The following is a 23,797-nucleotide window of genomic DNA, read 5'->3' as shown; positions in this document are numbered from 1 at the left end:
TGTGTGGTGTGACGTTAAGGCTGCGTGATTGGTTTGTCCTGCTGTGCCTTGGCAGCCAATCATGGCGAATGGGGTTTTGATAAAAGCAGGCTTCGCCCAGCTATGATGGTCAGTCTACGAATTGCTGTTGAAGAGATGTCACAAATAAAGCGAAGCTCCCCAGAAGCGATTTGAAAGCAGCCAAGCCCGTCTGCGTCTCTGCTTCCTCGCGAAACCGCCACAATATACCTTCACCCAACATATCTACTGCATCACCATGGATGTCTCCTAGCCGCTAGGCGTAAAGGCCTTTACTATGTCGTAACACTAAAGGCTGTTTTATACTTCTGCACTTACACTAACAGGTTATAACAGTTGATTCACAAAACCGATAGGCAACGTTAAATATGCGACTAAAAGCGCTTTTGTCAGGTGAATGTCTTCGTTGCAACAAGTTACATCTAGCTGAGCATTCTTGTGGTCATTGGTGCAGTATTTAGTAGGTTTGGAAATATGAATGAAGGTGTTGTCTTTTGAACTATAACGGTCAGTAACAAAATCTAATTACGTGACATGCGCAACCTGTGCAATATGCCGCACAAATGATTTGGCCATTCACGAGTGCCGCAGACAACGGAAACTATGCAGATTACGCAAAAGTATAAAACAGCATTTAGATGGTCCGGCGTGTAGGCTAAACGAGATGTTTTAAAAAATGATACCATGTCATTCTACAGTCAATATCTGGGACTAAATATTGAATAAATATACAACCTTACCATCTGTTTTACGCATAGAGATGTCCCTTTTGAGACTGAGTGGTCATATATTGTCTTGGACAATCCGTTTGTGAAGTATAGCCTACACGCATCTGTGATGCCTGGGTACCTTCAGAAATAGCTGTGCGTAATACCACACCTGTTGTTTACGGCCTTGTCGCCCTTTTTAGTACAGCCTAGCTTGATTGACAATTCATTTATTCAGTAGGTGAGAGTATAAGCTTTCTAACGATGTATAACATGTCTGATTTTGCTTTTGGAATAGCGTTTTATAGGTCAGCGTAACCGAAAATTTTCTTATCTGCCAATGTCTAAATAAATAATATGGTAGGCTACGCAGATCGCAAGTTGATATTTCGTCTTTTGTTTCGTTTTTTCTCAATGTCGTATTTATTATTTGAAATGCGTATTTATGTGTTATTATTCTATCTGTCTCTGAGGCGCTCTGAAATGTGCATTCTCTGCTAAGCTGAGCAATGGATTGGAATATGTGTGTGACGCCTATTTTAGTTGCAGTGCGGAAGCGCTGCAGCTCTACATAGCCTACTTGTTTAACGTGACTTTCGAAATGTTAGCGAGCGTTGTCGTAAAATTTAGTGTTAACACATTACTACGATTGCAGGGCAGGCACTCTTTTTAGGAAAGTGCTGCAACGGAAACAGCGATAGATTTACCCACGAGCCACATAAGTCCAAAATGTAAACAAGTAAGGCAGTCTTCATGGTCGGGGAAAATTTTATGACAGCGTCACACAGCGAGTGAACACCACAAACGGCGGTGGTGTAACAGTTATTGGCTCATTACTAACTGATTGTGGTGAAAACCTGAGGTGAAAACTTGCTAGGTAAACCCCCCCCCCCCAGCCATAACCTTCCACTCACTGCGGGTGTCAGTCTGCCCCATGCTGCCATCCTGTGCGAGCTAAAAGGTCACAAAAACGGCCAATATATCACATTAATATTTCATATATGTACAATCGCTGTTCACAATACGTTAATTTAAGACTAAACTGGTATTTTAATCACAATACTTATGTTAATTTCCGGAAAAACATTTTTCGATTGTCCTCTCTACTATCAGATATCATAGTTCATTCGTTGACAACTAGCTAGCTAACATTGACGTCAGCTGGCATATTGATAGGATTACCGTTCTTTCCGTTACCGTTCATGATGATTGTACAAAATATTGATGACTTATGGCCAATTTTGTGCTAAGAGATGCTGTCGGATGACTTAGTTGCGTCGTCATGGATGTGTCCTGGCTGCTTCCCGTAAAGGCCTTTACTATGTTGTAACACTTAGGCCCTGTCCACGCGTATACAGATTTTTCTGAAAACTTAGTTTTTCCCCTCCGTTTTGGCCTCCCGTCCACATGAAAACGGCGTTTTATGTCACTGAAAACTAAGCATTTTGAAAACGCCTTCCAAGGTGGAGATTTTTCAAAACTCTGGTTTCTCTGTCTTTGTGTGGACAAGAAAAACGGAGCTTTATGAAAACGCTGGCGTCATGATGTCAACTTGCGCATCAGTTACCATGGCAATTGGTGTATTGAGCATGCGGCAATCGTTTTAGCGTTCTCCTGTGGACGGAGATATTTTTTTAAATGTCGGTCGTGTGGATAGGATTTTTTTTTAACAAAGGGGGAAAAAACTACATTTTCAGAAAAATCCGTATACGTATGGACAGGGCCTTAGATGGCCCGGTGTGTATGTACAGCTGCAGCGCTTCCATGCCGCAACTAAAAAACGCATCACACTTGTCAAAATTTTGACTTTGATACCGATACCAGGTTTAGTACCACGATTCCCGATACTGAAACGATACGGATTCAATACTCGGTACCTAACGATACTGAAATTACCTTAATAGATCAGAAATGTAATGTCCACAAGGGTTGACCTCATTTTCGAATTCACAATTTATTAAAAACCTGGTTTATTAACAACTTTTAAGTTGAAGCCTGTTCAATAAGCATAGGCCTATAGTGTTACAACACTAAACAATTGAAAAATATATTAAATATATTTTTAAAATTAAACAGTTGTAATCTAAATAATCTTTAAACAGGTCTTTCACTTTTAAGTAGATCTAAAACAGCATACTTTAATAACAATACAGAATCTTCCTTAAATAAAATATTTCCAAATTAGAACACCTATTGTTACTGAAGTGAACTTCAGAGTCGAAGCTTACGCTGTATCAACGAGTGAGTGCACAAGCGCAACTTCACCTCACTTGGCAACCTTAGTTGCTACTGCCATCTAGCGAAGATTCTGACAAATTACACTTTTCATCCTCTCAATCAGTAATGTGGGAGAGACATTTCCCTGGCTTTTACATTTGACACAAACTACTGAACGTCGGAAAATTCTAAAACCGTTTCTTTTTTTTTTAAAGTACCGAGAAAGTGCTGAAGTTTCGGAATACCGTGCAACACAGACACATATTCCAATCCATTGCTCAGTTTAGCAGAGAATGCACACTTCAGAGCGCTTCAGAGACAGATAGGCTAGAATAATGATACATATTTCAAATAATAAATACCACATTGAAAAAAACGAATCAAAAAACGAAATATCAACTGCTATCCCTGCTACCTGTGAGCTGCGCACAGAGTAGCCTACCTTATTTATTTCGACATTGGCAGACTGCAGCATAAATTGCGTCTTTTGTTTATATTCAATATTAGTAATTGCAGCAAGAAACTGCAGCTGTAAACACAAGAAAGTTTGTTATATTATGGTAGCAACGGAACGAAGCAGACTATATATATAGGCTATATTTACCGTCGTTGTTTTATTATACCAGCGTGTTTACGCGTGTTTGCAGAGGAACTCAAATACTATCAATAAAAATGGTTTAGCTATTTCTCAGCAAAATGACGGATGGGGATGGGACGATATGAAAAGAATTTTCAACCATCCACCAGCAATGTTCCAAAACTCTCGTCATCACTGTTGCATGCATCACAAAAATTATTACACTAACGCTTACATTAGTGTGAAATATCCACATTATATAATACCACTAACCTATTTAAAGACACTCAATTTCAAAAATAACGCATATAAGCGAAATATTTCGAGCAGTAATACTTACATAGCAACATGACATTTTACCTGTGTTCGATAGTATAGAGACAGAGACAGTAAATCAATGACAAAGTCCTATCTGCTTCTGTTTTGCTCCAGAAAACGATGTCAGATAGGTCTATCAGCAAAGATATGGCTTAGTTATGCCCCGAAGTCCTCAATAATAATAGTACTCTCCAAGAAATTATGAAAATCGTTGACAATGTTTTGTTAGGTGCAGCATCTTTTAATGCTACCCCACAGTCAATGCGCAAGTGAATGCGATGATAAGAAAATTTTCTGTTATGTGATGATAAAACGCTATTCCAAAAGCAAAATCAGACTTGTACATCGTTAGAAAGCTTATACTCTCACCTACTGAATAAATGAATTGTCAATCAAGCCAGGCTGTACTAAAAAGGGCGACAACGCCGTAAACAACAGGTGTGGTATAACGCACAGCTATTTTTGAAGGTACCCAGGCATCACAGATGCACGTAGCCTATATTTCACAAACGGATTGTCCAAGACAATATATGACCACTCAGTCTCAAAAGGGACACATCTACGCGTAAAACCAACGATAAGGTTGTATATTTATTCAATACTTAGTCCCAGATATTGACTGTAGAATGACATGGTATAATTTTTTAAAACACTGTCTCGTTTATTTCGTTACTCAGTGAGCAGCGTTTTCACTGCCGTATTGGCGTATCTTAGGGCTATTGTCGGGTTTATCTTGTTGCTATGACGGAATACGATTTTTTGAGTGGTGAAAGTATATTTTTATGAATGCCTAGATAGATAATATTGTCCATTATGAAGTTCAGACCCTCCCCTCACTGATAAAAACTAGACCCGACGGTGTCGGATTACTTAGTTGCGTCGTCATGGATGTCTTCTAGCCGCTTGCCGTAAAGGAGATTACTAGATGTCCTAACACTAGATTTCGAGCTACAGCTCTTCCGCACCCCAACTAATAAAAACGTCCAAATGGCGGGCAAACAATATGGCGGACATGGGTGGTCCCAATAGCAAAGTGGTAGAGCATCTTCAGATGCATAGGTCGATGAAGTTGTATGTTGATCTGACTTATGGTGTGGGAGCTATGGCCTTTTACGCATGGCCCTTTGTTATAGCGCCACCATCTGGCCGACATAGGTGATTTTTAGTGCCTGAGTAGTGGGGGGCCATAGGAACCCACCTACCAAATTTGGTTGCTATAGGACTTATGGTTGTTGAGCCATAGCCATGAGTTTAGCAGAGAAAAATAATAATAATAATAATAATAATAATAATAATAATAATAATAATAATAATCCTAACAGATACAATAGGGTTCCACCAGCTTCGCTGCTTGGACCCCTAATAAGCTTCCTGGCACAGCACACAACACATAGCAGTGTACAGCATTTATTCACCATTTTAATCACGTCACGGATGGCAAAGTACTTGTCAGTGAGATCGCCTGCCTCGCTGAGAGGGGCGTCGTAGTCATAGCTGGTCGGCTGGGGGGCGTAGGGAGTGTTGGCTCCTGTGCACAGAGAGGGGAGTGCAGACAGATACATTACAGTCACAAAACTCAGCACGTTATCGCTATACTTGTGGATCCTTAAATGCAATGATTCGTAATGGGGAAATGGGCAATAATTGTATTTAACTCTTGCATGCTCAGATTAAGGTAAATAAAATAGGTGCATAAGAATGGTTTCATACTGAAAGCTGCCTACTGAGCCCATATCTTGAGCCCACCGTATTGTGCCCCTTAAAGATAAAAGAAAAACATACATCTGGAGCGAAATAATTGGTGTTTCCGGTTTGTACTTGAAGGCCCCCCAAGGGGTTTTTAAAAAAAACAAAAATAACTTCCTGTTGTCAATGTGTTAATTAAAAAAAAAAAAAAAAAACTCATGTCTGTCTTCACACTTTCATCTCACGACCAAAGGTTAGCTTCTGTTGTCCGTTTTATGAACCCTTTCTGAATTTTATATACAGTGCAGATCACCAGATTTGGATGTAAATACCCTCAAATTAAAGCAGACAGTCTGCACTTTAACCTCATATTCACAGTTTAATTTCAAATCCAATGTGCTGGAGTACAGTGCCATCCAAATTGCATTGCATCCAATGCAAGGCACTGTAGTTCAAGCACAAATCTGCTGAACAGCCTTTCATTGAGACTTTTTTTAAGAACTCTTTTTTAAGAACTCTTCTACTTAAAACCACATGACGGACTAGTTTCACTTCATCTTTTTTATGGGTATATTTTCTATAGTGTAATAAACAAAACTGGAAACAGTATTCCAAATAGCATCAAAATAAAAACTGGACCAATCAAGACACTCTTCATACAAATACAAAACATTTTGCCAGTAGTCTTACTGATAAAATCTGTATGCTGCATGTGAACCTCCGGTGCACGTTTAGCACACGCAGCAGGGATCTTTATGAAAGCCTGCGAGGTGACTGAAAGGTCTCTAAGCTTTGGATTGAAATGCACTACGTTTTGAAATCTTGTCCGCCGTAGGTCAGCTGAAAACTTGTTCTTGAGTTGAATGTTTTAAACTAGTTCTGAATGCACAGGTCAAGCAAATTATGACCCTGTAAGCCACTCAAGAAGAGACAAAGTGCCATAGAAAAGGTACAAACGCAGCATTTTGACAACCAGCCTCACCATTCCAGTATCCAAAGTTTGTTCCTCCAATAAACATGTACCTACAAAAACAAAAACAAAAAAAACTAAGAAAAAATATAATGCCGCACTTAAATTTTCTGTATCACGCAGGCCATCCCAGAGTTACATGGAAGGATATCTGAACACATTTTAATTATTTATTTATTAATATTTACGAAGAGGATTTCATAAGGGCATAGTAGTACAGCACTGCGAGAAAGTATTTGCTCCCTTCCTGATTTCCTCTATTTTTGCGTATTTGTCACACTGAATAGTTTTTAGACAAAATATTAATAATAAAACGGAACTTGAGTAAACACAAAACTGCTTGCACTACATTTAGCAGAAATAACTGCAACCTAATACTTCCCAAACAGTTGATGTCAGTCTTTCACATTCCTGTGGATGAATTTTAGCCCACTCTTCTTTGCAAAACTGCTTGAATTCAGACAAATTGATAGGTTTTCGAGCATGAACTGCTTGCCATAGCATCAAATCAGAACTTTGACTTGGTCACTGCAAAACTTTAATTTTGTTTCTTTTCAGCCTTTCAGATGAGGACATACTTTTGTGTTTTGGATCATTTTCTTGCTGCATAACCCAATTACACTTCAGCTTCAGCTCACAAACAGATGCTGCATTTGCTTTATGCCAGACATACAGTAATGTCACCTGTGTCGACCAAAAAGTTGCCACTTTTGACTCATCTGTCCATAGAACATTATCCCAAAAGGCTTGGGGATCATCCAGGTGCTTTTAGCAAATGTGAGACGAGCATTGATATATCTCCTGCCTTACTACTCTCCCATTAATTCTATCTTGCCCAGTCTCTTTCTTATTGTGAAGTCATGAACACTGATCTCAGTTGAGGCCTGCAGTTCTTTGGATGTTCTTCTGGGATCTTTTGTGACTTCCTGGATGAGTTGTCATTGCACTCTTGGAGAAATGTTGGCAGGCTGGCCACTCCTGGAAAGATCTGCCCCTGTTCCAAGTGCTCTTCGTAATTATTTGGAGATAATGGCTCTCACTGTGGTTTAGTGGATTCCCACAGAGCATTAGAAATGGCTCTGTAACCCTTTCCAGACTGATATAACTTTTTTTCTCACCTCTTCTGGAATGTCCTTTAAATGTGGCAGTGTGTGCTTGTAGAAACTTTGTGGTGACTGGTGACAATATGAGTGAGGTTTAAATTCAACAGGGCTGGCTGCAATCAAGCCTGACTGCGTTCAATCAGTGAAATCTAACTATCAATCAAATTTGGTTAATTTGGTTGATTGAGTAACTAAAGGAACAATTACTTTTTCACATGGGTGCTAATGGGTGTTTGCAGAAGAATTTAACTTAATTGACTGTGTTCTATCTTGTGGAAATTACAAAGTTGACTTATTTAGAGTGTATTGCTTTATGTTTAGTGCCTTATCGTGGTTTCATGGCTTAGAGAAAGAACTATTATTGTTCCTTATCTGCAAGAACTATATGGTTCTCTGTCTGTCCAGGAGGTATAAAACTTTCTGAATAAGCTGTCAGAAAGTCAGTACTGCAATGAATTGAGGATGCTGTATTTCTCTCCATGATATCATGTATTAAAGTTTCTCAACCTTGATTGAAGTTTTCGCATAGAACAGAATTATTCTTTGACAGTGTTTGATGACTTTTTCATTAAAATAAATGAAATAATTTTAAAAATGTATGTTTGCTCAGTTTCCCCCGTGTAATATTACATTTTGTCAAAAGATCTGAAAACATTCTCTTCAGTGTGACAAATACGCAATAATTAAGGAAATAAGGAGGGGCCACTGTATAACAGACAGGATGCCATCCACATGGGGAAACCCAATATGTACATGTGACCTTTGTGGTGTTATAGCTCATACCCCACTCATGTTCCACAACAGAAATGTCAGAATTAAAACGCAATACATTTAAAAAAAACTGTCCAACTACAATTTCTTATTAATCCTTATAACAACTTCCACTTCAAAAAGAATTTGAGAGGGAAAAAAGTCCAAAAGTGCAAATGTAATAAAAGGCACTCGGTAAGCATACTTGAAAGTTTAACAGAAATCAGACAGTAGATAAGAATATCCAAATGTTTTGCTGAATGTGGTCTCTACACTTAGATTGAGTGATGTGGTTATAACTCACAGACTGACTAAATTATATCTATATGTACACTTACTTACATATTAACGTTGGCTCCCATTGCCAGGATTTCATTGAGAGACTTTGCCACAATTGCAGAGGACACAACAGAATGGTGTCCCCCCCAGTGGTCAAGCCAGCCAGTGTAGAACTCAGAATTAACCTGCAGCAAGGAGAGGAGTGGATCTACACACATACTCAAGCAAAGAGATGTATATACAAATGCACAGACAGTCAAACACGCAAAATTAACAAAGCAAGTAACTTAGAAACCTGTGACAGAAATTTAACTCAGACAAAGATTTGACTCATTAGAGATGAAACACCCCATTTGGGTGTTTGTGCTTCTACTGCCCTTTCTGAAAGTTCAGAAAGGTTTCAGAAATAATGGAAACAAATTCTTGAATGACTGTTTAAACTACAGTGTCACTCATATTGCAATCACACATACCAGTGAGAAGAAACTTAATTCGTAGAAAGCTTTCTGACGTTAAAATGGGGAAACATTTTTTATTTTTTGGAGAGCGGGGGTGGAGGTTTGGGGATTTTTCTGAGAATGGCACTTTACTAGTGTTAAATTTCATATAAACTAGTCAGTGATAAACATCAAAGATTTGTTTGAAATAGGCAGGGCCGGCCCGTGGCATAAACGGTCTATGCGATTGTTTAGGGCCACAACCGCTGGGGGTGGGCACACGACCACGAGGGGGGGCCACACGATCCAATTTTTATCTAAGTTAAATTACATTACATTTATTTGGTAGACGCTTTTATCCAAAGCGACGTACAAAAAGTGCATTTCATGGTCATAGACAACTGCTAAACACAGGTTCAGTAAGGTACAATACTTATTTTGTACAGCTATTTCTAGCCAAGAACACAGTTTAGTTCACACAGTGAACACTATTCAGACCTAACTTCTGCAAAGCCAACTAGGCAGAAGAATAAGCTACAGTATTAGGACAAATACAAATTACCAAAAAGTGCTGGGATGGGGCAACATGTAACAAGTGTCATGAAAAAAAGGGGGGGGGGAGATTTAGAGTGAAATATACAGCATGGTGGTGGTTAGTCTAGGTATAGTCTGAAGAGATGAGTCTTCAGGCCACGGCGGAAGATGGGTAGTGAGGGGGAGGTTCGGAGAGGGACGGCGAGTTCGTTCCACCACTGGGGTGCTAGGGTGGAGAAGCTCTGTGATCCCTTTGGGCGGGTGGGAGGGGTTACAAGGCGCCCTGCTGCCGCAGAGCGGAGTGGTCGAGCAGGCACATAGAATCGAGTCATGTCCTGCATGTAGATGGGGGCTGACCTGTTGGCAGCAGTGTAGGCATAACGTAAATAACGTTATTTTCGCAGTTATGTTATTCATGCCCTATCGCGGAACTAGCGGTATTAATTTTAAACGGAATGGCAACCAAACATTTCATAAAAATGTAATGTAAAAAGGATTTTACATAGCGAACACGCCCGCCCCCCAGCCCGCCCCCCCCCCCGAACAGATTTGCTTAGGGCCACCAAAATGCGAGGGCTGGCCCTGGAACTAGGGCTGCAGTGGTAAACATATTAATCAGACCATCTACCCAATTCATGTTTTAATCAGAAACTAATTTTAGATAAAAATAGATGAAGCTTTTAATGTACATTTTTTACATTTAAAATGCATATTTTGCAGATGCTGCTATCCAGGAAAAAGGAGGTAGTACAAATTTATCCACAACTGGGCTGTTAATCCATTAGCACTGCATTAGCAACTGTCTAAAAATAAAGGGATTTTGAGGATGAAGGAAAAATTTTTGGAAGGATATCTGAACACATTTTAATGATTTATTTATGAATATTTACGAAGAGGATTTCATTTTTGTAGCTGCATTCCTGGTGTTATACGAGGTAGAGAGCAGCTGTTACTAGCTTCTTGTTGCGGTCGATGGCGGGTTTGAGATGTATTGTGATGTTATCTGGATTTAAAATCGGCGGCGAATTATCCGGTTTGATATAGGATAGATAGCTAGCTTGTTAACTTGGCACTAACTCCGCTAGCCCTAACCCAAAAACTTAAATTAAACAAATTAAGTCAGTTATACTGAGAGCAATGTTAATTTTATTCTGGTTATTACACTCCCTTGCTAGCTTATTAGACAAAGTATATTGTGATGCTCCTATATTTATACATGGTGCATGAGCGGGAACACATTTTCAGCAGGACTTCGTAACACCCACCAGCACCCACCACATTTTCTTTTTTTGACACGCCCCCAAGCAGCCAGGCGACGTGAAGCGACGCGTCGACACGCGATGTTTGACGTTGCAGTGGACATTCACCGTTAGTTATAGGCCGTGACTAAGTGGTAACCCGCAATAAAATATGTATTTGACCTTAATTTAACCAGGAGGTCCCACTGAAATTGTCAACACCATGGCCTTTAAGGGCAATTGTATAACAAAAAATTATTCTGTGCCATTTCTAACCAAACTGAAGACAGAAAAATATATTTGTTAAAGGGCAACACAGTTATCTAATGTAACACAGCATAAGTTCTATTATTGGAGGTAGTTCAATATTAAAACAATTCTGCTTAATGCAGATAAAGTTATTGGTCTATATTGCGTGGGGTACTCCAGTACATGTAGCTGACAGGAAATGGGGGAAGATTCCGCTGCTCTTACCAGAGGCCCATGAGGCTCAGCATATCTCTGAGCAGCAAAGGCTGCAGACACATTCCCACCTGTAGATGAGACGATGGTCACAGTCACACATGCACGCAACCACACAAATGGAGTGAGAAGAAACCACTCATATTTTATTAGCCCCTGACATTGCTGCTTACAGCCATATTTCTATTTGTTTTGTTGCTTTCAGGATTAAAAAAAAAATTATCTGAACTGAATAAAACAGCCTTAATATCATAGCGTTTGCTTTCTTTGGTTCTTTATGTATAACTATTAAACAGCATTACTTTAACTGCACAGGGACTTTAATCAATGACACACATTCCATAAAACCTTACTTCAACAGAGGCGAGGACTCTAATTTGTGTGTGATTTGGCAGACAGACCTGGCCCAAAGTCAACGGTAGCATAGATGCCCTGCAGGGCCCCACAGCGCAGGTACCCCACCCCTGCACCATCTGTGGTGAACAGCACCACTTCCTGACCCAGGTGAGAGCGGAACAGTTGAGTGAGATGGCGCAGATAATTGTAGTCACATGCAAAGTAACTACCATACTCATTTTCCACCTGAGAGAGAGAGAGAGTGAGAAAGAGCGAGAGAGAGAGAGAGAGAGAGAGAGTGTGAGAAAGAGCGAGAGAGAGAGAGAGAGAGAGAGAGTTAGAGAGAGAAATATGGAAAGATTCAGAGATTCACACCTGATAGCAGTTGTGTGCAGGTGTCAGTTTCACAGGCACAGTATACAGAAATAAATTCCATCACCTCAAACTGAAGAAAACAACTTGCACATAATTTCACACAAAGGAGCATCAAAACCAGAGTCTCTTCCTGTTTTAAAAACACTTTAAAAGCCAAAAGTCAAATGAACAATGTCAGGCATGCCAATCTATTCAATGAAATATGCAAAAGACAAATCTTGCTGCAAATTACCCAACTAACACAAAACATTCTCACGTTGAAAAACTTTCCAGTAAAATTTGTGTTAGCTGGGCAAGTCATACTGTTTCTTTATCAGCTGCTGAAATCTGGAGCAGAGAGAACAAATTCCCTTTGAGCACAAATCTTGTGAAGATTATTTTCACACCTCTTCAAATAGTTTCACCTGGAGCAAACAATATTGTTTACTCCAGATGGTGCCTTTTTAAGGCACATGACCCATAGTTTACACATGCATTTTTAAAAATAAAAAAGTAATATGCTTTGACACCACCCAAGAAAACATGTATTCTGCTGTATCACTTAGGGAGGAAACTAAAAACAGAACAATAACCTTATATTACTTTTTTGGGAAGTATTTCAACTGAAAAAGTCACAGTAACTTAGGTCTTTCCATCTGTAAGTGTTGCTCTTTTACACTGCTCCAGTGCTGTCCTTTTCTGTACTTAAATTGATTAGACACCAATAATCCCCTATCTTGTAATGAATGGACACCAGTCCTTGAATATGCAGAAATGATGGTAACATCGTCCTCACCTGTACTGTAATGATGGGCCCTCCTTTCTGATAGAGGAAAGGTTTGATCATAGGGAGTAGTTTCCCCATCCATTTATCCACTGCGGCAATGTAATCTACAGCAAAGGGGTGTGATGTCAGGAAAAAACAGCACTGTGCAGCACACATATTATGCGGTCAGACAGAGTATATATCGACAGAGCCAAATGCATATTCGTTCATGGACAGCACAGCTTGCGCTGAAGTAGGCTGTCTGCCAGTCACTATATCACTGACCTGCATCAGAGGAGCGAAGCACTATATCTTTCTTGTTGAGCAGCCAGGCTGGAAGGCCTCCCTAAGATAGCAGACCACACAGTTACACACTTCATATCTACTGTATAAAATACAGCTGCAGTATTTGCTGAAAGATATTTCTGAAAAGCTTCAGAAAAAAAGAATATGCTAGAATGCGACTTTGCACACTATAACCACACAGTGCCCTCTAGTGGTCTCTTTAACAATTGCCTCTAGTGTGGAGTTCAGCACTGTTTCACAGTCATTCTTCAATATTGGAAACTGTGGCTTGCTTAAGATCCACTGATGTCACCTGTGCTACACAGGGGGACCTACACAGCAAACATCAGGTTCTTTGCAGCCTACATCATGGACTAGCCATTTCCCAACAAAGGTACAGAGAAAGGCATCACTCTAAAGCAGGGATCAGCAACTCACGGTCCTTGAGGGCCGAGACGTGCTGGTTTTACACCCTCCTTTTGCCTGGGAGTCAGGTGTGAAGACAGTCTGGCCAATTAGTTGCACTAATTACCCGGGAGAAAAGAAAACCAGGGCTGGATTTGGATTTGAGGGCCAGAGTTGATTATCCCTGCTCTAAAGTGAAAAAGTAAAATTAAATCACTTCTTTTTCAGAAAATATTTGTCATCAGGCCATGTCTATAAAAAACTGATATGTTATAGCTCAAATTCAGCCTTTGGCGGGGCAATGAGGTGGTACATTATGAATTTCTCCTCTTTGTGATACATTTTTGAGTATCACTACTTTCAAATATGCAGTTATATGTTCACAAAAGAACACTGCTCGAAAGGGGAGTTACCAAAACACTGAATCTCAACAGCGAGAGCTGGACCCTGCACTCCTACAGCCATCTTTACAGTCTACATTACATTACATTACAGGCATTTGGCAGACGCTCTTATCCAGAGCGACGTACAACAAAGTGTATAACCAAAACCAGGAACAAGTGTGTTGAAAACCCTAGAGGGAAGTACAGTTCCAAGTGCAGGGAACGACCGCGTAGTTTAACTTGGACCCTGTAGGTTAATCTGATTAACACAACAAAAACAGCAACAAAGCAGTCTATGCAAATAAAACAAGCAATAGTTATTGCACTTGTGCCTACTCAACCAAGTGAACTAAGATAAACAGCTTACCTAGCTACAACCCTAAGATTACATAGTCAAGTCTACAATTACTTCATCTTACATTTGTTTAGTACATTACAGCATGTGACCAGTAAATGATTCATAAATGTCATCTGTGCAACACGAGTGCTCACATGACAGCATGACTCCACTTCTGTGCTCTCCACTCACCATGTCCCATTCTGCGCATATGTATGGTCCCGGTCGAAGAATGACCAAGAGGCCCACTTCCTGCGCCAGGTGGAGGAAGTGCTCCAGGTCCCTGTCTCCACTGAAGTTGTAATGGTTAGGAGCAGGCTCATGGAAGTTCCATGGAATGTACCTGAACACCAGTGAACAGGAACCTGGGTGAGGAAGTACACTGCACTCTGCTAATAATGCAACAAAATCACTATATTGTTGGTCTCCCTTATGACTGTCTCCCTTATGACTATCTAAAACCCAAGGCTTCATCAGCAAGAATGGTGAATGAAGAGTACACTTTAATGAAAGGAGTATTGTGAAACTTATGGTAATGTACGCACGTCTGGATGGTATTCAGGCCTGCCATGTACATCTTGAGCAGCCTGTCTTTCCAGTAGATCTGGGGAATGCGGCTGTAGTGGATGCTGCCGGAGATGTAGCGGAATGGCTCTCCATCTTTGAGGAAGCAGTCGTTCTGGTAGTCTATGCTGAATGTGCGAGGTGAAGCACACTAGTAGAAAAAAAGATAGCACCACTGGTCTGAACTGTCTCATGGAGTAAACTGCAGTATTTCAGCAATGGAAGCTGGCAATTGTTCAGGACAGTCATGCACATTCTCTGCATAGTGATAGTTATATGATACTCATTTACCACAAGGAATTAACTACCCATCGGGCTACCATATGCCGTTAAAGTCCAAGACCATAACACATATCCCCTACTGTATCAGATGACTACATACTAAACTATTATCGTTTATGATCAACAGGCCAAAATGTAGCGTTTCAAAAAACAGCTAAAGGAATGGTCAGATAGCCCCCATTTACGTACGTTTTTAGTTTAGACATGCATTTTAGAAACGTCTAGACGTCTAGAAAATACAGAACACATACTTCGCTCACCCAGACGAAATCTACCAAACATTGCATGCAGCAGGAAAGAAAATACATATTCCACATAGCGTTCATATCGTTCTACGTTTTGTAATATTGACATCATATTAACAGTAACAGTAAAATCTGTTTGATGCACAGTACGCATGGATGACAGCTGGTCTGGCTTTCTAGCTACAGCTGGCTTAGCTAAGTTAACCACAGTTCTAGTGTTACTGAGTCACTTAATGTTACCATGTTAGTTATCGAAACAGCTATCGAAAAATTCGACTAGCTAGCAGTTATGGTAAGGCCACACCACTGTAGTTGCTAAAAATACTCTACAAACGATCTGCTTTGTAGTTAGATTTAAACAGCTTAGCCATTACGAAGTCAAAGTACGCTACTGGCACAAACCAGACAAATGAGGAAATGCATAAATCCAACTATACGATCGTTCCAAAAGTGTTGCCATAGCTAACTAACATTACATGGATGTTAGGATCTGTCGCCTTTTATTGACAGCTGCCTCTTTGCTAGCTTTAGCTCCCCGGAAAAAAGCTAAACAATGGTGCACGTTAAAGTGCATTTCGCAGAAAATATTAAAATAAAACACTAAAATTAAAACTGATAATTATCCTGAGGGCGAAAATAGTATTATTTACTTTAAAACAGTGGACTTACTGTTATCTGGGTAGTTAACGCAAGAGAATACACCAAAACAATCCGGACATTGCTGAAAGCCATGTTGAGACTCGTGACTGTTTCATTTTGTCAGCTGACTGGTGCTTATCGTGACGTCAGTCGTAGGCGTGCACGTTCTTGCTGTGTAGTTAGTTAACAATGAACCGTAGTTTGTGCTCCAAATTTAACATACTAATATAATTAATATATATATGTATATATACATTTTTTATTTCTTGATATAATTTTACTGCATAATTCTCATTTAATATTTGTTTACGTCAAACTTTGTAACCCCTGGCGTTGTATATTTGTTTGTTTATTATTCCTTATTATTCTCATATTATTTTAAGCTATATATGCTGTATTTTGTATATCTGATGCTGAAGTTGAATAAAAAAATAAAATAAAAAAAAACAAAACAATGAACTGTAGTTAAAGGGATCGAAAAAACACGTTTTCAATGGGCAAAAATGGCAAGTTACTTAGGCATACAAAGCACTTAATTAAAACTTGCAAAATCTAGGCGTGCCATTAAAAGCACTGATATCAAAATAAGGCCAAGTTACAACAAACAATATTGGTTATCTTAGCTCACACAAATTAAATTCTAGCCTATTCCAAAGCAATGCTATCGAATGTTTCCTAAATTATGTAACCTGGCCCTGTGTTATTCAGTTCAATTCAATTTTATTTGTATATAACTTTTTTACAGAGAACTGTAACAGAGTAGCGAGACAAGAGACCGAGCAAAAAGAGAAAACAGAGCAAACACCAGGCCTGAACCCCCAAATAGCAAGTAGCCTAAGGTAAAATAACAACAACAACAACAACAACAACAACAGCAATAATAATAATAATAATAATAATAATAATAATAATAAACTCGCAGTGGGGAGCAAACCCTCAAATGGCTGTGAGAAAAACTCCCCAAATGGGAGGAACCCGGCTAGAGAGGGGGAGCCCATCCTCTACTGGCCAGCCTGGTGTAAAGTAGCAGACAGCAAATAAAATGGGTTAAGCAGGTTACAACTGAGGTGAAAGCTAAGAAGAAAAATAGAAGATCAAATGGCATAGTTCAGAATAGCGCAGTTTTGAGGAGCCGGATGATGGATCTCCAGCTTCAGACAGCGTCAAGGCACGGGCAGGGAAGGAACAGGGCTGAAGCAGTCCATGACCATGGAGTGAAGGACAGGACTGGAGCGATTATGTTGAACATAAAAGTGATTTTATCGTTGGGAGCCTGGGGGTTTTATTTTGAAAAATTCAGACCCTTGCGGGTCTTTATTTTCACAAGCATCATTCTACATGTTTCCTGCAGTGAAGTGATGATTGTTATCTCGGCAAAACATTCATCCATCCATTGTCTATACCTGCTTATCTGCTTAGGGTCAGGGTCGCAGGGGGTGCTGGAGCCTATCCCAGCGTGCATTTGGAGAAAAGCAGGAATACACCATGGACAGGTCACCAATCTATTCAGAGCATAGGCTGTATAAAAGGATTCAGAGGATTCAGAGACTTTATTTAGAGCATCCAATTAATCTGCCTGCATGTCTTTGGACTGTAGGAAGAAATCCACGCGGACACAGGGAGAACATGCAAACTCCACGCAGAATAAGGCCTAGACTTCACCTTTTATAGTTTACCAATACCAATATAGTTTTTATTAACAATATAGTGCTTTATTATTTTTCGTTAACAAAAACCTTTTACTACATAAACGTAGCTGACTTGTCTAGCTAGTTAACGTAGAATCTAGAACAACCAGTGGTTCCCAAACTCCCTGTGTATGCTGGTTTTCATTCCAGCCAAAATAGCAATCTCAAAATTTTCACAAGCTGTTAATTTTTCTTAATTAGGAGCTTTTCATGTTTATAAGGATTGTTTAACTTTAGGATTATTCAGTATTTTATTCTCATAAGTCCATGCATACCGTGACAAATAAAATGTCCATGTTCATATTGTGCTTATTGTAAACTATTACATAAAAGCAGTAGAGCCTAACATTTGTTTATTTATTTTGATCAAATGAAAGACTGTGGTCAATCAACAGGTCTACACCTGATTAGGTTGTTGAACCCATGTGTTTCTTTCATACATTTTTCCTAACACGAGGCAGGTTTGACTTGTCATCTTCCAGATGGTTAGTTTTAGTGGCCAGGTGTCCACACTTTCACTAGTTAGGAATCAATTCACTTCAGTCTTTAATTTGATCAGTTGAAAATAATTTACCTCTTTTTTCATGTACTGAATCACAATACGCACAATGTAAATATGGTATTTTTTTATTTTTCATGGCATAGGTATCATAGGTTCAGACATAATGCGGCTTAAGAGGGTACATAATCCTCTAAACATGAAAAGCACGTAATTTAAAAAAAAAGACTATTTTGTTAAAATTCTGGGTTCGTATAAAAGCCAGCATACACAGAGGGACCCCAGGATCGTGTTTGGGAACCATTAGCCAAGACAATTTATGATAGTTAGCCACAGGTTGCGGTACGATCTTCCTTTCAGTCCCTTACAGCGGATCCAGGAGTAGTTCACCCACTCGCTGAACTTTTAAATCGTTTTTTAAGAAGCGGGAGCTTGATCCGAATCTATATTTTTGAGCAGGGAGTTCACGACGAAAGTCATTTTTCTTATTTGGCAGGAACTGTAGGCATTCCGTCTCTGAAAAGACATGTCGGCGTCTCTATGGCAACCTGGAACAACAACTTGGCGAGAAAGTGCAGCGTGAGAGAGGAGGACCTCGAGGCACAAGCCCTGGAAGGTCCCAAATTAGCCCATGTTGCGGAATTGGATAATTGGCACAGCACATAACGATGGAAAAACGCAGTGGCGATTCTGAACGGTTGTCTAAGTGTGCAAATGCTGTATTAACACTTTTAGCTAAAACTCGACAAAATGAAAACACAGATTATACCTCACATTCAACAAAATCCACCTTTAGGACCAGACCGATCCAGCAAACAGCTCCAGTGGAGAATGTGAAAGAAATCCAGGTTTGTGCATCGTTTCAGCGTCATCATTGCTTTACCAGTTTTGAATTTCATGCTTTGCTTTCAACTGTATCGTAATAATTTCTATAGCGACATGCGAGAATTATCCGAATTTATCGCATGGGATGGTATACGAGTATTGCAGGACATGCTAAACTGGGTTGTGTGTGTGTTTGTGTGTACAATCTCGAACGGCTATGCTAGTTAATTACACTACAGCTATTTTTTTAAGAAAAGATGCTTTGAATGTTGTCCCTTAAAATTGGCTTACTGTACTTTATCTTACTCCAGTAGCTTACCGTGGGATATTAGGAAATAGTTTTAAGGCCAGCGTTACGGTGATCTACAAATCAGAATCAGCCTTACGTGAAATGGCTACGGTTTTGTATGGCAACAAGTTTCTCGTATTGCTCATCTATCATGTCGTAAAAAGCATGCACCAGGTCCTCTTAATTGTTGTCTTGCTGTCTTTTGCTGCACCCCCAAAGTGTAATTTCAATTACGCAGGCTATTAATTAATCCCAGAGTAAGCAGAGATGGGGCTGATGAATAACTGTCCATAAAGGCTGTTAAGTATTAACTTGTTTTGGAGGAATCATGTAGCCTATGACACTTCTCGGAGGGTTTTAAGTTTGCATCACTGATGCGGCTTGTCAGCTTTAAACCTGTGGCTTTTTTTTGTAAATAACATAATTATAAATAAAAACAATAGATTTAATCACATAAATATATATTATTTATGTATTTATTTTATTTCTACAATGTCTGAAACTTTAATACATTTGAACCACAGAGTGAAGCTCTTAATTTCTGGTTAGTACATTCATAATAGCTGTTTTACAGTTGTGTATTTCAGTCTTATTTTTATTCAGACTTTACATTTTAATTTTTTTTTAAATTCATTTTTATTATTTTATTATACAAAGTATATTATTATAGTGCTTTAGAGTAATTTTGTGGTCTTGGAGGCAGTGATAGCTTCTTTTCCACTGAAATTCAGCTGTACTTGATAGGAGCAAATGAATTTGCAGTGACCTGCCATAACTGTAGGCTAGTTATACCTAAAGTGAGCTAGAGGGATTCACATGTACTGTAGAGACACAGACCGAAACACACCTTATTAAGCAACATCTTCTGTCTGGGCTCCCCAATGATCTCCGCCCCTTGAATATCCTATTTAATGTTGTTGATTGCGGTTCTTTATTATATTAGATGGACTGTCTGTTTTGTGATTTGTGTCATAACGCTGGGTTGGCATAGCTGAATGTTAACCAGATCTTGGACTGTTGCTTATATAACTCAGGTGTATGCAATTATGTTCTCTGGCATTTCAAGTCGCTCTACAAAGGCAGTCCGTTAGTGAATGTAATGTAATGTAACCTGAAGTGAACCAGAGGCATGTCCTTTGACCTTCCACACTTCCAGGTCAGCTATACCTGAGGCAGTCATGGATGTTTGCTAACCACACTCACTCTGGCCCACCTTAGCTATAGTTCAGCGATATTCCTTATAGTTACGGCAACCCGGGGGCATTTCCGCAGACCTACAGTGCCATAAATGTTTATCAGGTGTACACGAGCGAAGCCAGACACACACAACAGGGCTGCCCAACCCTGATCCTGGAGATCTATCGTCCTGTAGGTTTTCACTCATTCATCAGCTAGAGATCCTGTTGAGCTGCTAATTAGTATAATCTTTTGTGCCAAATTAGGGTTGAAATGAAAATCTACTGGATGGTAGATGGCCAGGCACAGGGCTGGGCCGCCCTGCACAAAAGCGTAAGATATAGGGCAGTTTCACCTGGGGGGAGTTGCAGTGCAGACATTTCTACGAGTAACTGGCATGGGCTGACTGTACGTTCACCAACACATTTAATACTTTTTTTGCCAGAGACCAGCTGAATACAGTGGAAGTAAATAGTCTTTAACTGTACTTACATAAAGAATGGTCTAGAGGTGATTCATTAATGTTTTAGATAAAATTAATACTATAAATGCTAACATTTGCCCCCTAAACAGTGCTGTGTGTTGGATTTGCAGATAATCAGCAATACCTTTTTCAATCTTTTTGTCCTCTCTTCAAAAGAGGAAAATCATCAACAGGATTTCTCCCTCTATTTTGCACTAAAGGATACCCTCTGAGCAAGCTATTGTTGATAAAGGCTTCCTTCAAACAAACACTGATGCAGTAATGTAATGGGGTGTATTCAGGGGCTTGAACAGTTTTGTTTTTTTTTTTTTCTCTGGAAAGCTTTGTGTGCATAGAATGGCGTTAAGTGTTGATATACTATGTTTCTGTGGTGATTACAAACTTCCTTGTGAGTCATGTGATTACATGAGGCAAGAGGTACAGTATAATATTACCTTTCATTTAGCGTGCATCAGTGACACTTGTGCTGAATTTTATTCAGAACTTCTCTCTCTGGCTCTCTCTCCTGTTGATTCAGGGTCACTGAACATGATGATGGAACATGTGATGATGTTTTAATTACATACCAGCAGGTGGAAACATTGCTCCAGAGTTGGACTCGCATCTTTCAGAAAAAGATCTTCACACATTTTACTGATAATAAATGTAACACTATAGCATGTAAGATACAAATGATATTTCCAAGAAGTGATCATAATTAGCACATCTATTATAAATGTAAAAGGCTGAGATCCAGTGGTGATATAATAATGAAACTCGTTTTTGTGTAAAAATTAAAAAATGCATTTTACGGAGAACCCTATATCTATTCTCACTGCGTGCTTATACCTTCTGTGAAAAGAATCCAGTAAATATCACTACCAGTTCAAAAATATTAAGTTGAATGATAAATCAATCAATCAATCAATCAGATAGCGTTTTTGTAGCATAATACTATGCACAGCATACTAAAAGAGGCCTGACATACACAGTTTTGTTTCAAGTTAAATAAAAGGTAAAGGGTTACTACATAGATTGCAGGTCACATAGCCTAATTCTGTTACTTACTGTGACATTAAAACACTTCCCTTCTGTGCATTCCTGTGTACTCACATAGACTGTTTGTGCATCACATGCGTTTCTCACCAGGAAAGGATGGTTTGCCTGCCTCATGGCTCTAATGTATTATTCATTTGAGTCTCCTGTTACTCCAGCTCTGCTGCGGGAATCATTCATGTCTGTATATGCTGTAATATTGATGACCAAACTGCTTTTAAATGCAAGGGTGGTAATTGTTTATCTTATATCAAACATCCTATAAGGAACAGCTTCCCCATTCTATCGACATATCTTGATCAATAAATGTAGAGATTCAATTTTAGATTACTTTCAGATTATGGTCGTGATACAGACTGGACTATTACCAAACCATGCAACAACAGAATGCAGTGTATGCCAGTTCAATGAAAGATTAGGCAAACATTTGGTGGACCTTTAGGTGATTGTTTTAAAGATATTAAATATTTTATTCAGAATACATCTTTGGATTGGGACTGGTCAGTACCATCAATGTCCAATTTACCTTACTTGGTGCCTCATTGTTAATACTCTTGTTAATACTCACTCATAAGTTATTTGACTTCTCTTTTTTGCAGTTAATATCTAGCCTATCTAGTCTAATATTCCTACCATTCTTCTTACAGTATTTCCTTAGAGCACCGCTCACTGACCAATTCCTCAGTCTTTTCACTTTCCTTTGAATTTTTGCACTGTGTCATATTGTTTAGTAATTTTGGAGGTGCACTTCTTCAAACATTATTATGTATGTTCTCAATTCTGTGTAAGCATATTACACCTTAGTATTTATGCCTTCAATTGACCAGAATCTCATGAGTTTTCTCTGTGGATTTTCTCCTTTGTGTAGTGATATACCTGCCTTACACTCTCTACTGTTTAGGTTGGTTTTAATTGTTATGTATGGAACATCCTATGTCCTTGCTAAGTAATTATATTTGGCCAATTTGCCAATAGTTGGAAAGAAGTTGGTTTATGGAACTTTAAGTAATGTGGCTGGGGAGGTCTCTGTAATGTGTGTCCAAGGTTTGAGCTACTCTGCTCTTTCAGCCCTACATGCTGTATTTTTAGATGCAATCACAAGGGTTTTTATCTTGTTAAGGTCTTGTTAATAATTATCAGCTCTATGGTATCAGTTTACCATGTTAAATAGCAGAGACACTCTAGGACTGCCCCTTTCAAAGGGCTTTTGTGTCTGCGGCTCTGGGCCTCTAATAATAAGCCCCTATATTCTCTGACCCAGGACAAGTGCTGATAATGACCTCACTGACAGGTGGACACTTGATACCTGACATGCCAGTTAGGGAGCTTGCAGAGGGAAAACAATGTTTGCATTTCAGTTGTAGGATTACATCGTAATGTTTGACTGGACAAATTAGATGCTGATCGCCCTCTGTGCTTTTTGTACGGTACAAAGGTGTGATCTCATGAATGATATTATTAATTAAGAGGGGGAACGCTGGGACGGGCTGATCCGCAAGTGAAGATGCTGCACAACAAGGTAAGCTGATCCAACCTGAGCTGCGAAGCACCTTCTAACCTGGAGACATATCTGCATTACACTGCCAGTGTCACACACAAGCATTACGTTTGTTTAGGTTTTAATATTAACACAGCACACAGGACTGAACGTAAATTCAGTTATAATTAAATTATCTGTGTGAACTCTTGTGACTGCTCCATATATTGTTGGGGTTGCCTGTGTTTGTTTTGTCTTACATGAAGAGGTGATGAACATTTTAGACATGGTTAAAATTATTTGCAATATTTGGCTGTGGTTATTAGATATGGTAAAATAGCATACTAGTAATACAGATTAGACATTGCAGCTCTATTGTCCCTGCTCTCTATTGTGCAGTTGACTGTATACAGTAATGTTTCTTGTGAAATC

General features: G+C 39.3%; 2 protein-coding genes across 4 annotated transcripts in view; one reads left to right on the top strand and one right to left on the bottom strand.

Moving 5' to 3' along the window:
* The window catches only part of glb1 (galactosidase, beta 1), a 28,836-nt gene extending 12,814 nt beyond the window's left edge, over window positions 1-16,022 (bottom strand). Inside the window, exons 1-10 of the mRNA XM_035418253.1 lie at window positions 15,923-16,022; window positions 14,708-14,877; window positions 14,355-14,505; window positions 13,038-13,098; window positions 12,783-12,877; window positions 11,698-11,878; window positions 11,309-11,367; window positions 8,689-8,810; window positions 6,506-6,546; window positions 5,253-5,365 (exon numbers count right to left, since the gene is read on the bottom strand). Of these exons, the coding sequence (XP_035274144.1) occupies window positions 5,253-5,365; window positions 6,506-6,546; window positions 8,689-8,810; window positions 11,309-11,367; window positions 11,698-11,878; window positions 12,783-12,877; window positions 13,038-13,098; window positions 14,355-14,505; window positions 14,708-14,877; window positions 15,923-15,985 (1,056 nt within the window). The 5' untranslated portion in view covers window positions 15,986-16,022. The remainder of the gene's footprint in view (window positions 1-5,252; window positions 5,366-6,505; window positions 6,547-8,688; window positions 8,811-11,308; window positions 11,368-11,697; window positions 11,879-12,782; window positions 12,878-13,037; window positions 13,099-14,354; window positions 14,506-14,707; window positions 14,878-15,922) is intronic.
* A 2,198-nt stretch (window positions 16,023-18,220) lies between these two features.
* Window positions 18,221-23,797, top strand: part of dnah5 (dynein, axonemal, heavy chain 5) — a 78,011-nt gene continuing 72,434 nt past the window's right edge. For 2 of the 3 annotated variants that reach the window (XM_035414104.1, XM_035414114.1), the window contains exon 1: window positions 18,221-18,927. In XM_035414104.1, the coding sequence (XP_035269995.1) occupies window positions 18,748-18,927 (180 nt within the window). In that variant the 5' untranslated portion in view covers window positions 18,221-18,747. Of the gene's footprint in view, window positions 18,928-23,330; window positions 23,408-23,797 lie in introns of those variants that run through there. The other variant, XM_035414133.1, reaches the window with a different exon arrangement.

Source organism: Anguilla anguilla, chromosome 1 (assembly GCF_013347855.1).
Source record: "Anguilla anguilla isolate fAngAng1 chromosome 1, fAngAng1.pri, whole genome shotgun sequence".
NCBI classification, from domain to species: Eukaryota; Metazoa; Chordata; class Actinopteri; order Anguilliformes; family Anguillidae; genus Anguilla; species Anguilla anguilla.
This window is presented reverse-complemented; position numbering and strand designations above follow the sequence as displayed.